The sequence below is a fragment of the Zootoca vivipara genome, chromosome 6, assembly GCF_963506605.1.
Source record: "Zootoca vivipara chromosome 6, rZooViv1.1, whole genome shotgun sequence".
NCBI lineage: Eukaryota > Metazoa > Chordata > Lepidosauria > Squamata > Lacertidae > Zootoca > Zootoca vivipara.
In genome coordinates, this window is record NC_083281.1 from 37,475,595 (window position 1) to 37,488,698 (window position 13,104).

The window sequence follows — 13,104 nt, forward strand, 5'->3', positions numbered from 1 at the left end:
TTTAACTTGCCTATGGATGAAATAGGCAAAATAGGAAGCAACACACTAAATTAGCCGTGTGTGTGTGTGTGTGTGTGTGTGTGAAAACACTAATTGAGGGAAGGTGGATAGAGAACACCATTGCACACTAGATTGTAAACATACCCACGTGTATACAGACAACACGGATAGTAGATGATGACGTTATCATGCAAAGGTGTATACAATTGCAAACCACCATGTACAAAAGCAGACTCTTGGGGCGAGGAACGGTCCCTGTGCATTCATAGGCTATGTGTGTATAGAGGCTTAAATGGGAACCTAAACAAATTTGAATAGGTGTGGACAAGCCCAGAATGCTCACAGTTTTTTTTTCTAAGGAGAGTACATATATACATATACATACATTCAAGTTGCTGCAGATAGGTAGGGAACTAGAATTGAGAATGGAAATGGATAGTTTAATTCATCCCTATACAATGGTTAGATAATGCTGATCATGCGCTCATGAAATCTTCCAAATGCAGCAATCTCCCTGCCTGCCTTCCTACCTACACAGACACACCACAAGAGTTTAACCACACCGCTGAGCTCTTAGCAAAGAGGTAGCTGAGCGCATTCTTTGGCTGACAGGCTCCTGCACAAGTCAGAGATGGAGAAGTAATAAATACTTCCCTGCTCTGGCTTCCAACTTAAAACACTTCTTGCAGCTCGGAGGATAACGTAACTCTGGAAGGTGATCTACAACTGAGGTTGACTGGAGTGCTGATTAAACAGAAAGGAGGGTTTCTTCCCCCATGCTTTTTCCAAGAAGGAAGCATTTCTACTTAGGAGAGGAGGGTGAACCTTGGCCAATTACCACCCAGTCAGGAATGGATGCCCTGGGAGAGCCAATGAGTACAAGAGGCGTGGGGTGTGCAGTGCCCAGTTGCTGAAGGAGGGCAACATAAGGAACCCAGGCGGTGGAATGGAGAGGACCTCAGAAAGCATCCAGACCAGGGCATCCCATCTATAGCCACCTGGAGCTTTGATCTGCTATCCAAAGGGTCCAGCATTCTTGGGAGAAAAGGTACTTGCAAGATGAAAGTGTTTACTGACTCTGATTTATGTTTATTCATTTATAGTAGCCTAACTAGTGGCTGGTGCTGTGGGTTAAACCACAGAGCCTAGGGCTTGCTGATCAGAAGGTCGGCAGTTCGAATCCCCGCAACGGGGTGAGCTCCCGTTGCTCAGTTCCTGCTCCTGCCAACCTAGCAGTTCGAAAGCACGTCAAAATGCAAGTAGATAAATAGGTACCACTCCAAACAGGAAGGTAAACGGCATTTCCGTACGCTGCTCTGGTTCGCCAGAAGCGGCTTTGTCATGCTGGCCACATGACCTGGAAGCTGTACGCCGGCTCCCTTGGCCAATAACACGAGATGAGCGCCGCAACCCCAGAGTCGGTCACAACTGAACCTAATGGTAGGGGTCCCTTTACCTTTACCTTTAAGTACATGTAACGGCATTTGTGGAGATGTGTCCCTGTTGCCTCATTGACTGCTTTGGTTCTCCCCCCCCCTCCCTCCCTCCGTTCCTTCTGCTGCCTTCCCTATCTGAAATGTAGATTGGAATCTCCTTGGGGCACGGCCTTTTCTTTTTGGAAAGTGCCATGTGCATCAATAACATTGCATAAATCATTTGCCTGTTTCTTTGAATTATTTGGCTTACACTTAAAATAAGCCAAGTGCTGCATAGAGAGATGTTCAACAATTAGCTGGGCAGTGTTTAACATATGTGATGATGATGATGATGATGATGATGATGATGATGATAGGGAACTGTGGGGAGACAGACTGTATTTACTTTCTTAAAAAAGAAACTGCAGTTGCAATTCTATATGTGCTTACCTCGGAGTAAGCCCCATTGATCGATGAGGGTCAGTTGTGGGGGAGTGAGAAATGTTCCTATTTTCATCTGAGGAATGTTGGAGAGTATGAAACCAGGCTGAAAGCCTCCATGGTAGAGTGGGATATATAAATTATAATAAACATGAACTGGAACTACAGTTTAAGTGTGCTTCTGGCAAGTTTCCCTTAGTTATAACAAGCAGGGCTTCTTTGAAGATACTTTATTAATGATGCTAGTCAACGCTCCACAAATGAACAACACATGAGTCTTCTCACAGCCTAGAAGTTGGACAGATCCTACAAAGAGAGACCTCTTGTCAAAAACATCTTTCCAGGTATCCAGGTAAAGGTTATGCAGATCTGGTTTTCAGAAAATTGAAATCTTGGCTATGTGGAATACAGCTATGAAAACCAGATTGGGGAGGGGAGGGAGAGAGAGAGGACCCCCCCCTCATTTATTCAGCACAGAAGTCTAAAAGTTTAAAAACGCAAATACTGTAGCAGTCAGGAACTGCTTGTGGCAAATCACTGAACTTCAAGAGGCACCCATTTCAGTGTGTCTGCACTGTGTTGACTTCACCCATCTGTTTTATTCACTGAGCCTTCATTGAGCTCTTGTATCCTTGGCTATTGTTTGGTCCTACCTCCCTATTTGTCATTTGGTTCTGACTTGCTCTTTACTTCTGGCTTGCTTCTTGATGCTCTCTTTACAAGAGTTATGAGCTACAATTCAGATTCCTACAGTTGAATAGATACCTGCGAGCACTCCAACAGGGAATAGAGCAGGGGATACCCAATGTGAAACATCCCCAAATATGAGGCTTGTTTTAGTTTCAACATTTATGATAACCTGGGTAGGCATGAAGCTATAGCTTCAACTTGACATGTTTATAATCCCCAAATGTTATGAGGAAAATCAGTGCAAACTTTAAGGATGGACAAACCTGAGAATTTCATATTCTCTCTGCTTCTCATTTTTCCTCATTAATTTGCATTTATAAAGTAAGCATTTTAGAGTGAATTTCTCCTAAACATTTTGATCTGGATTTTTTCCACACACTCACACCCACACATATATGCAAAGCAATTTGCCCTATTACAGATTCTGTAATCTATTACAGAAGCTCTTCGCAGTACAGGACATTTTTGTGGGAGAAACTAGCCTGCTCCTCTCTTCAGCTCCTTCCCCAGACCTGGTGCCCCCACTGGGCATTTTCAGGCAGCTGGGACCTTTCCATCTTTCCCCCTCAGGTCTAACAAGCATTCTGCAGCCAAACTCATCCATATGATGCCCCTCTTCTCAAATCCCTCAACTGGCTTTCTCTTCTTAACTTGAGGTACCACTTTAGCCAATGGGGTCACCTGCTGCCGCTGCGCCACCAGCGCATGATTTCTATTCTCAGAAATCTCAGAAAGAACTGAGGTAAAGTTCTTAACCCGAGGTACTAATTCCGGGTTAGCGGAGTCCATAACCTGAAGTGTTTGTAACCCGAGGTGTTTGTAACCTGAGGTACCACTGTACATTGCTGCAAATCTTTCCGGATTCTCTCACAATATGTTGCTGTTATCTCTTTCTGCTCTGTGTACACAGCTGCACTTGCTGACTTGTCCTCTCTTTTCCACTCCAAAAAGGCATGAGATAAGAACCATGTTCTCTTCAGCTAATAAGCAATCCTTCTTCTTAATACAACTGAGACCGTAAACCTGTCATTTTTATAACCAGTCTTGTTCTTTTCCCACGATGCTCCAGTTCCTGGATTCCTCTGTTCTGTTCCTGTTTTCCCCCCAGTGAAAAACATTGACAGGGTTTTAGGTGTGCTTTCACCTCATCACCTGAGGATCCCTGCCAGCTTCTAGATTTTGCACCCAAAGTGGCACAGACCTACCACAAGCATGCCACCATGCTCACCTTCTAAGATTTGACTTAAGGAAAATGGGTGCGTGGCCCAAGATATGTGGAAAACATCCAGCTGGTATGTGTAAGTGCATTGCTTAATGGCAGCATAATCAGGTGTACATCTCACAGCCCAAACCATAAAGAGAATGCCCATCTCAACTCATCTCATCTCATCTGCCCATCTTCTTACATCCAGTCCAGGGGACAGCATTGCCTATCAGCTTTCTCCTCCTCTCAGGCTGGGTATACACCATACATTTAAATCACCCCCAAAAGAAAGCTTTCTGGCAACTGTAGTTTGTTAACAGTTTGGGGAATTGTAGCTCTGGGGGGGGGAACTACAGTTCCCAAGATTCCTTTTGGGGAGGCGGGTTGTGCTTTAAATGTACATGGATTAAAGACCCATCACTGGAAAGGCACTAAGTGCACAGTAAACAGGAGTGTGAACATAGCCCAAAATTCCAGACAGCTATCTTCATGAGATTGGCATTGATAAGAAATATGCTCAAATGTCCGTTACTGGCAGAATCATTGCTGTTGCCTCTAATGTGCCTATCTGTTTGTTTGCTTTTCAGTCCTGCTCTTCATTAGGGAACAACAGGTTTTTGCAGGGTTTCAAAGAGGGCTAGTGTCAGGTGTCTGATGATGCTCCAACATGCCAGCAAGGGCCCACTGCTGACCCCCTGACCCTGCTTCCTCCTCCTCTTCATTCACCTGTCGTTTCTAAAGTGTGCAAGATCAGGGAGAAAGAGTAACAGCCTCCATTTCCCTTGCTTTCTCTGTCTGGGCAGTGGTGCAGACTGGGTCCAGAGGAAGAGGGTAACAAGGGGGACAACCCAGGAGGAGGGTTCACTGAGATCATCTTGCCCAAGGGCTCCCCAAATTCTGGAGCTGATGCAGCTCCAACACCTCCTTGAGAAGTGAGACAACAGTGGGACAAATGAAATTAGTGTGAGTGTCACAAACAATAGTGCTCTTTGCAAACAACTTTGAGCTCTTTTTACAACATCGCTCACATTTTCTGGTGGTGGCAATTGTTAACACAGAGATCTCTGCCCCACAAGCCCCTTTGCGGTGGCAGCCTTTGGAGAGCTGTTCCGTTCCTGCTACCTGCTCTCCTGTCAGAGCTGATGCTTGCCTGCTTTCCTTCCATTTCAAAGGTCGCACAGAGAAAGCCAGGCACAGGCTCCTGGAAAGTCCCAGTGCAGATCAAGCCAGCGCTGAATCTCACATGTTCTTCTTTTTTCCACTACATCCCTCTACTCTCAGACATGCCATGATTCAGCTTTTGCAGGCTTCCGTGGTTCTTCTCTTGCAATGGCTGTTTCTTTGTGGTTTTAGCTCTCCGGACATCTGTTCTTCCCACAGACTCTCGCGGAGATCAACATTCGAGCTGAATTTGTGCAACTCTTTCAGATCAGGTGAGGAAATTGCAAGAAGTCAGCCAGGTAGGTCCTTCCCAAAATTTCATTTTACAGCTCTGATGATGACAATCCTGCATTTGAAATTTGTAGTTGGAAGCAAGGAGTAAAAGGCTCTTTTGATTATTATTTTTACATGAAAAGTGTTTGAATACAGTAAAACCAACATTAAAACCTTATGAAGAAAATTGCATTTGATAATTGCACATGTATCTGAGACGCTGCAGAGTACAGTGCACTGCTTTTGAGAGCCTTTCTAAATAATCCAGAATGTGCAGTAATTCATTGCAAGAGAGTGAGATGTAATTGAGAGAAAATCTCAGGGATCTCAATAGGTCTTTAAGGCCTTTTTTGAAAGTTACACTAAATTGTGGTTTAGCTTTATATGAACAAGCCTGCTCAAGCTTGAGGTGTGCTCCAAGGGAGAACACTCAGAATGTACTGGAGTAAGAGAACAAAAACGCCTGCTTTCAATTTTAAATTAATGACAGTTCTCTGTCAGAATCCATGGAATAGGGGTTATCTTAAATCAGGAGTGGCTAAACTCTGACCCTCCAGATGTTGCGTTCCTTAACTACATCTCCTGTCATCCCTGACTATTGGCAATGTTGGCTGGGGCAGATGGAAGTTTGAATCCAACAACATTTGGAAAGCCACAGGTTCTCCATCCTGGTTCAAACTACAGTTAGCTCAAACAAAGCAGGAGCAAACCATGGTTTGTGATGCTCGTTTGTTCACTAACCAGAGTGCACACAATCCAGAGTTGGGACATAATGAGGAACTCTGGTTAGTTTAACATGCTTCTGATCTACTAACCATGCAGGAGGAGAGAGTGTGAGGTAAGGAACATACATGTTTTGAGGCTCAGGCAAGCTTGTTCATTTAATACTAAAACATAGTTGGGCATTATTCCTGAATCAGCCCACTGTTTTTAAAATGCTCGCTAACGTTATCTCTCATTGGGTGGGATTGTAAAGAGTGGAACAGCTCATTAGCAGAAATGCTGAAAATGGCAGGCCTTTATCAAATTCTTATCTTCTGTAATGTAGAAGGCTGTGTACACATGACACCTTTAAAGCACATTTGAAGCACATTAATTCCCTCAAAGAATTCTGGGCTTTGTAGCTTGTTAAGGGTTGCTGGGAATTGAAACTATATGAGGGGTGAATTACAGCACCCAGAGTTCTTTGTGGTGGTGGTGGGGTGTCTTGTTTTGAATGTGCTTTAAATGTATATAGTGAATGCAGCCTTACTTCTCTTTGTTCTATCACCTTTGCATTTCACCTTTGCAAATTGTTGGAGGACGGACAATGAACAACATGATGTCAGAACATGGGATTTCAGCTGCAGGCCCCACAGTTTTTTGCAAAGTGTCATACTACCCTATGCAAGGTCCTCTCTCCTAATTAGAAAGAAAGTGAATAGATGTTGATGTGTTAAAATGGAGCTTTGCTCTCAATATTTTCTCTCTTAAAGTGGCTAGCAAGAGACTCCTGAGAAGCTCAGAAGCAAGGGATAGCCATATCCTGTTGTTTGCCTCTAAGAGCCAGGAACATAGCTGCCAAGTTATCCCTTTTTTACAGGGATTTTCCCTTATGCTGAATAGGCTTCCTCGCGAGAAAAGGGAAAACTTGGCAGCTATGGCCAGGAACTGTACCTATACTTAGGGATGGAAGAGGAATTCAATTCAGTTCACAATTCAGTTCACATTTGAAGCTGAATCTAGCAAATTCGCACTTTCCAAAACAATATGAGAACCGAAACACAGCCATCATTTGGAATTCACACTTACCTGAATTTTGCAATGCACTTCTCCAACCAATGTTTTATAAAGCGAGTATGTTAAGGGAAAGTGCGCATAGAAATGAATGTGTTAGTGAAAATAGCATACCACAATACATTATATTAGGAGAAATTGCTCACCGAAAGGGTGTAAATTTGTCGCAACTACATGGGAAAAGGTGTTATTAGGAGAGATTTACACTAAAATGCTGAATAATTTTCTTGAGGATTTTTTTTAAAAAAATCACATATTGCTACAAGAATGTGGAGAACTGAATATAAGATTGAAAACAAAAATAGACAGATTGAAAACAAAGATTGAAAACAAAAATAGACAGAGCCTTCCTTCCCTAGCTATGTTGCCTTTGAGTGTGGAGGTTTCCTTTAGCTGTCATGACTGGATGTTCCAAGGAGTTATGTCAGGTAGCCCAGGTTCTCAAAAATCCAAAGCACAGACCAGAATCTATCCAGAACACTGTGTGCTTGTGCTGAAGCAAACATTAGAAAACAGGAGATAGCAAAAGCAGGTGTGGTTCTGTGAGAAAGCTGTGGAGGCAAGAGGTTACAGGGAACGCCATGTAGTTTCGGACCCTAACACAGGGCTTGGAATTAGGCTTCAAAGCTCATTTAATTTAGCTCTATTAGTAGCATCAAAGGCTGCCTAACTTCTCTTTGCTACATTCCCCCCCCCCTCAAAGGGCTTCTAAGGGTGTTCTAGTTAAAGAAGTATGCTTGTGAAAACAGGAAACATAACGGAAACAACTTCCTCTTTAGAAAGAAAACACCTTTTAGCACTTCTGCTTCTATTATATCATTGTTTTGGTTTTCCCATTGGCTGCTTTAAACACAGGAACACAGAGTATGTCGCACGCTGCTAGCTTTAACTGCGCAAACAGTTCGGTACATAATGTCATGTTCATGCACTCAACCTTAATAAATAACTTGCAGTTTTGCATAACCATGCATCTGCAGGACTGGTATAATTAAACATATAAATGAAATGTATATCTTGTTTTTAATTTATAAAGACAGTGTAGATGCTCCAGTATGGTGCATGAAAAGATGAAAAGGCTTTGCTTCCTGCATGTTCTTAAAAGGCTACAGTGCTACACCTGTGCTTGTGGAGGAGTGGGACACTTCCAGACAACCTTGTTACTGACCATTCATTCTTCCTTTTTCTTTTAACAAAATGTATATACCACTTACTAGAGCAAAAGACCTCTAAGCAATTTACATGATGGTATAGAATGTTTATTGAAAATAAAACAAACAGTTACATAATTCTTAAAAAAACATTAACATACAAAAACCAGGAAGCATCCAATGGCGTAAAGAAAAAGAAGAAATGTATTGCAAAGATGCTGGATAGGATGGTTATTTTATCGTTTAATTAGCTGTTTTGGCTCAGGTACCTTTTGAAAGTGTTACTAGTTTCTTTACAAACTGCTTAAAATTCTCCATTTCAAAGATCTTGCAGGAAAACAGTGCCTCGGGATGAGTTTTGAGCAGTTTGTAAAACATAAAGGCTGGCAACATCAACCCCGCCATGTGGAAATCCCTTGCAGATGACCACAGTGCCTAGAGACAGACAGTTGGGCCATGTATCCACAGTAGTGACCAGAGGAGGAATGACCACTGGGAGGAGTGCAGAGAGAAGAAATGCCATGGTGCGTCTCCAGCAGCACAACCGAATGCCTTCATTTGCCCCAGCTGCAACAAAATATGTCTCTCCTGTATCAGTTTCAGCGGACACTATAACTCTCCAACAGTTTGACTTCACCCTCAAAGGCGCACTCCTCCACTGTCTCCCAAGCCAGCTGTCAACTTAAAAGGAAACAAAGAAGCCTTTGAGCCAAAACATGCTGGGCTAATTGAATAATAAAATAGACATCCTCTCCAGCATCTTCAAGATACATTTCTCCTTTTGCAGTAAGGCCTAATAGAAGAAAAGAATATGATTGAGTAAATTTTGTGCAATTCTTAAAAATGCAGTTTTGCATTTTAAAAAATGAAGAAAATGAAATGAAATGAAATGCAGTATATAGTAAAACGAGGAAGGAAGGAAGGAAGGAATCAATCAATCAATCAATCAAGGAAACTATGCTGCTAAAAAGGGGAGGAGGGTTGCAGATAGAACTTAGTGAATCCAGGCTGCAGTTGAGCAGAACACATTGATGGCATTTGTACACTATTATATATTTAAGTTCTCTCATTTCCAACTCTTTTGCAGTTGCACCACAAATACTACAAAAGAAGACAACGCCTTTCTGAAGAAAGCTTGCTCACTCTTGAGTTCACCAGCATGGAGAATTGCAAGAACACCACAGCCGACACCTCTCAATGCAGCTCCAGTGCAACGCCCATGGAATGCTACATGGTACTTGACAATTCAGCTCAGACTGTCATTGCTGTGCTCTGTTGCAGCGTTGGGAGCCTTTGTATCTTGGAGAACTGTTTGGTGCTATACCTCATATTTTCTTCCCCCAAGATCCGGAACAAGCCTTCCTACCTCTTCATTAGCAGCCTGGCTTTGGCAGACACGCTAGCCAGCATTATATTTGTCTGCAGCTTTGTTAACTTCCATGTTTTCAATAAGATTGATTCATCGAAGGACATCTTCTTGCTAAAACTGGGAGGGGTCAACACGTCTTTCACAGCTTCCCTCGGCAGCCTGCTGCTGATGGCCTTCGACCGGTACATCTGTATCCTCAGGCCGACAGAGTACAAAGTCCTTGTCACAAGCAGAAGAGCTGTGGTGGCCCTGGTGATGCTGTGGATCACCATCATGCTAATTGCTTTCCTGCCGTTGCTGGGATGGAACTGTTGCCGCCTGAGCTCCCCCTGCTCTGAGCTGTTTCCTTTTGTCGACAACAAATATCTCTCAACCTGGATTGCCTTGGTGGCCATCCTTCTGGCATCTATTGTCTATGCCTACATGAATGTTCTTTGGAAGGCCCGCAAGCATGGGGTGTACATGGAAAAGTACCACATTCAAACAGGCCAGCAGAACACAAAGGTGAGACTAGATATCACGCTTGCCAAGACCTTAGTGATTGTCCTGGTGGTTCTTGTGATGTGCTGGTCACCAGCCTTGGCTCTCATGACTTACAGCATCTTTGCCGAACTAGACGACTCCATGAAGCAAGCGTTTGCCTTCTGCAGTACTCTCTGTCTGGTGAACTCTATGGTGAACCCCGCTATCTACGCCCTACGGAGTAGGGAGTTGTGCTCCTCCCTGAAAAGAGTCTGCTCCTGTTTTGGAAGACTGCTGGGTGTATCTGAGAGCAACCCAGAAGTGGAGAGCACTCAGAAGTCCTGCCCAATCGAAACCATTTGCGATGAATTTGTCACCGGAACAGGGGCAGAACTGATGAAGGTCTGCACTCCAAATGGTGTCAAGACTTATACATAGAAACTGATGTTTTATGCTTTGTTTGAAGGGACTCTAGAGCTTATTTTCTACATGAGTTCAACTTGCCCTTTGAGTATGGCAGCAGTTTTTTTTTATTGCAATGATTTCCCAGTTTATAGATCGCAGGAACAATTCCATACAAACCATCAAATCACCAACAATGGATGTCAAGGACAAACAGTATGAAACCAGGGCCATTAAAGTGGTCCACCAAGTCTGACCATTTGCAACAACAGGGTGGCATCTGGAGAGTTTATTTGTTATTTAATAAAAAGCAAACACTGTGCAAACACAAACTCCAATTATCGTGGGCCAGGATTGGACACACTCAGGGCTACTCAGATGGACTAACATATTGATGTGTATTTTACGCTTTGTTAAAGTTGTTTTTAAGTTCTTTTTGGTTGATGTTTTATATTTGTTGTTAGCCGCCCTGAGCCCAGTTTCTAAACCAGGAAGGGCGGGGTATAAATAAAAATTTATTATTATTTATTATTATTATATTAATGTGGCAGAGCAGAAAAAGGTAGAATGTGACACTTTGGGAGCTGACCTTAGCTGAAGAGAGTTTGGGAGGCTAATACACAAATAAAGAAATACGGGTGCAAAAATTGGCTTCCTAAGAATCTCTGCTTTCATTTTGTGTAGATTTATTTAATTAATAACAGGTATCTAGTCCTTATGACTGAAAAAATTATGCTCAGCAGTATGTGATAAATTTGTGCAGGCATTTCTGAAATCCAGAGAGGTCTACATGCAATTTCCAGTGGTTGTGGGCAGAGCCTCGCCTTGAATAGTTTCCTGTCCCTCCCCATCCACAACAAGCAACAGCTGGAACGAACTACAATGTGCAAAATAAAAGAAAACTATGTTGTGCTGGCTGTAGATTTTTCTGTTATTTTTAGTACAGAATCTAAACCATCTTACTTCTTGATTCCTATACTTAAAAGAACACATATCAACTCCTGCTTCCAGATTTCCAGATGAAGGATAGAAAGAGATAACCCTTTTCATCAACAAATGACCAAGGCGGGCAGGGAGTGTGTGTGTAGAATTGAGGATTAATGGGTGTCAGAGGAGGACCTAAAGGGCACCTTTGCTTCCCAGGGCATAAAGTTTGTCCCCCCTGTTCAATTGGCAATCATGTGTACATGCGCTGGTTGTGAATATTTGATATCCAGAAAGACACAAAAATGTGACCAACCTGTAGTAGTGCAGCCCTTTTTGACCCCTACGATCTCTACCCTCTCATTCAGTTCCATGTGTACACTTAAGTCTTATTCAAGATGCCAGGCAAGTTAAACTTGATTACCCGTGAGGGTTGCACCCTTCAGTGGTTATCAAGGGATGGACTGGGACCTGGGAGACCAGAGTTCAAATCCTCACTCAGCTATGAAGGCTAACCTACCTCACAGGGTTCTTGTGAGGATAAAATGGGGGAGGGGAAGAACCATTTACACCAGCTTGAGCTCCTTGAATGTTGGCTATAAATGTAGTTATATTAAAATAAACACGAGTAGCATTTACACACTGCCCTATGACACTTGCCAGAACCAAGAATTCATAGTATGGTAATGTCACACTTGTCATGGCTGAAGGAGGAAGCAGTCATGGCTGAACCAGTCATGTGGAGCGTCAGCTCAGGGGTAAGCAAAGTTAAGGAGTAAATCAGTTTTTTCCAAAAACCTGGCCTCATGCTAACTGTGAGAAGGAAGAAGAGCCTGCTGTCAAACCATTTGGATCCAGGTTGCCTCCAGCTCTACTAGTCTGCCTTTGCTTTAAGATAAGCTCCAGAAGAGACCAACCAGTACCACCAGTTCGGCTGGCAGATATGACCTGCCCTCTTAGTGATCACCCAACAACAACTATGAAATTCCCTGAACAACAAAGAGACATTGCACATTCTTTTGTAATTCATGAAAATCTTTAATAAAAATTATTTCAAAAACAAAACCCCAACTATGAAATTTGCTTTTTTTAAAAATAATTGAAATCTTTATTGAATTAAAATAATTATAGAACAAACAAAACATGACAGTTAAAATTCCAACAAAGTACATAACGACCAAAATAATAATAATATATCTATACAAATAAACAATCAAAAAACCTTCAAATAAAAATTCCATCTTTTCAAAATTGACTTCCCCTTCTCTTCCTCCCTGGCTACGAATCATTAAACTTTCTCACTGCGTCCAATTTTTTCCTCTTAGGAATTCTACAAGATATTAGTTTTAAACCCAAGTTCTTCCAAATATGTTCCAAATTTTTCCCAATCGTTATTAAACTTTTTATTTGAACCACCCCTTATCGAATTTGTCAGTTTGGCCAGATCCATATAATTTATTAACTTCTCTTGCCAATCTCTAATCGTGGGTACTTCCTGGGATTTCCATAATTTAGCGATTAAAATTCTCGCTGCCGCTACGGAGTACAAAAATATCTTCTCGTCCTTTTTTTCTACTTCTTGCTCAACCATGCCTAGTAGGAAAGACTCTGGGGTTTTCCTAATATTGTATTTAAATATTTTCTTTAACTCTTCCATTACCCCACTCCAAAAGGGCTTTATCTTAGCGCAATACCACCATACATGTAAAAATGTGCCTGTTTCCATCTGACATCTCCAACACTTGTTATCTTTAATTTTATACATTTTATAGATCTTTACCGGCGTCAGAGACCACCGATAAAACATTTTTATTAGGTTTTCTCTAATTGCCTCTGACG

General features: G+C 42.3%; 1 protein-coding gene across 2 annotated transcripts; it reads left to right on the top strand.

Moving 5' to 3' along the window:
- Positions 1-687: 687 nt before the first annotated feature.
- On the top strand, positions 688-11,534 carry CNR2 (cannabinoid receptor 2). 2 transcript variants are annotated; one of them, XM_035119389.2, is made up of 3 exons: positions 688-1,048; positions 5,131-5,210; positions 9,196-11,534. In XM_035119389.2, the coding sequence occupies exon 3, from the start codon at positions 9,268-9,270 to the stop codon at positions 10,375-10,377; it is 1,110 nt and encodes a 369-aa protein (XP_034975280.2). In that variant the 5' UTR covers positions 688-1,048; positions 5,131-5,210; positions 9,196-9,267; the 3' UTR covers positions 10,378-11,534. The 2 variants fall into 2 exon arrangements, with proteins under 2 accessions (XP_034975280.2, XP_034975281.2); XM_035119390.2 differs by having other exon boundaries at positions 1,029-1,048; positions 5,104-5,210.
- Positions 11,535-13,104: the final 1,570 nt, after the last annotated feature.

Bases quoted from the DNA above. Each gene is read 5' to 3' on its own strand.
- CNR2 (XM_035119389.2), top strand. From the start codon at position 9,268: ATGGAGAATTGCAAGAACACCACAGCCGACACCTCTCAATGCAGCTCC.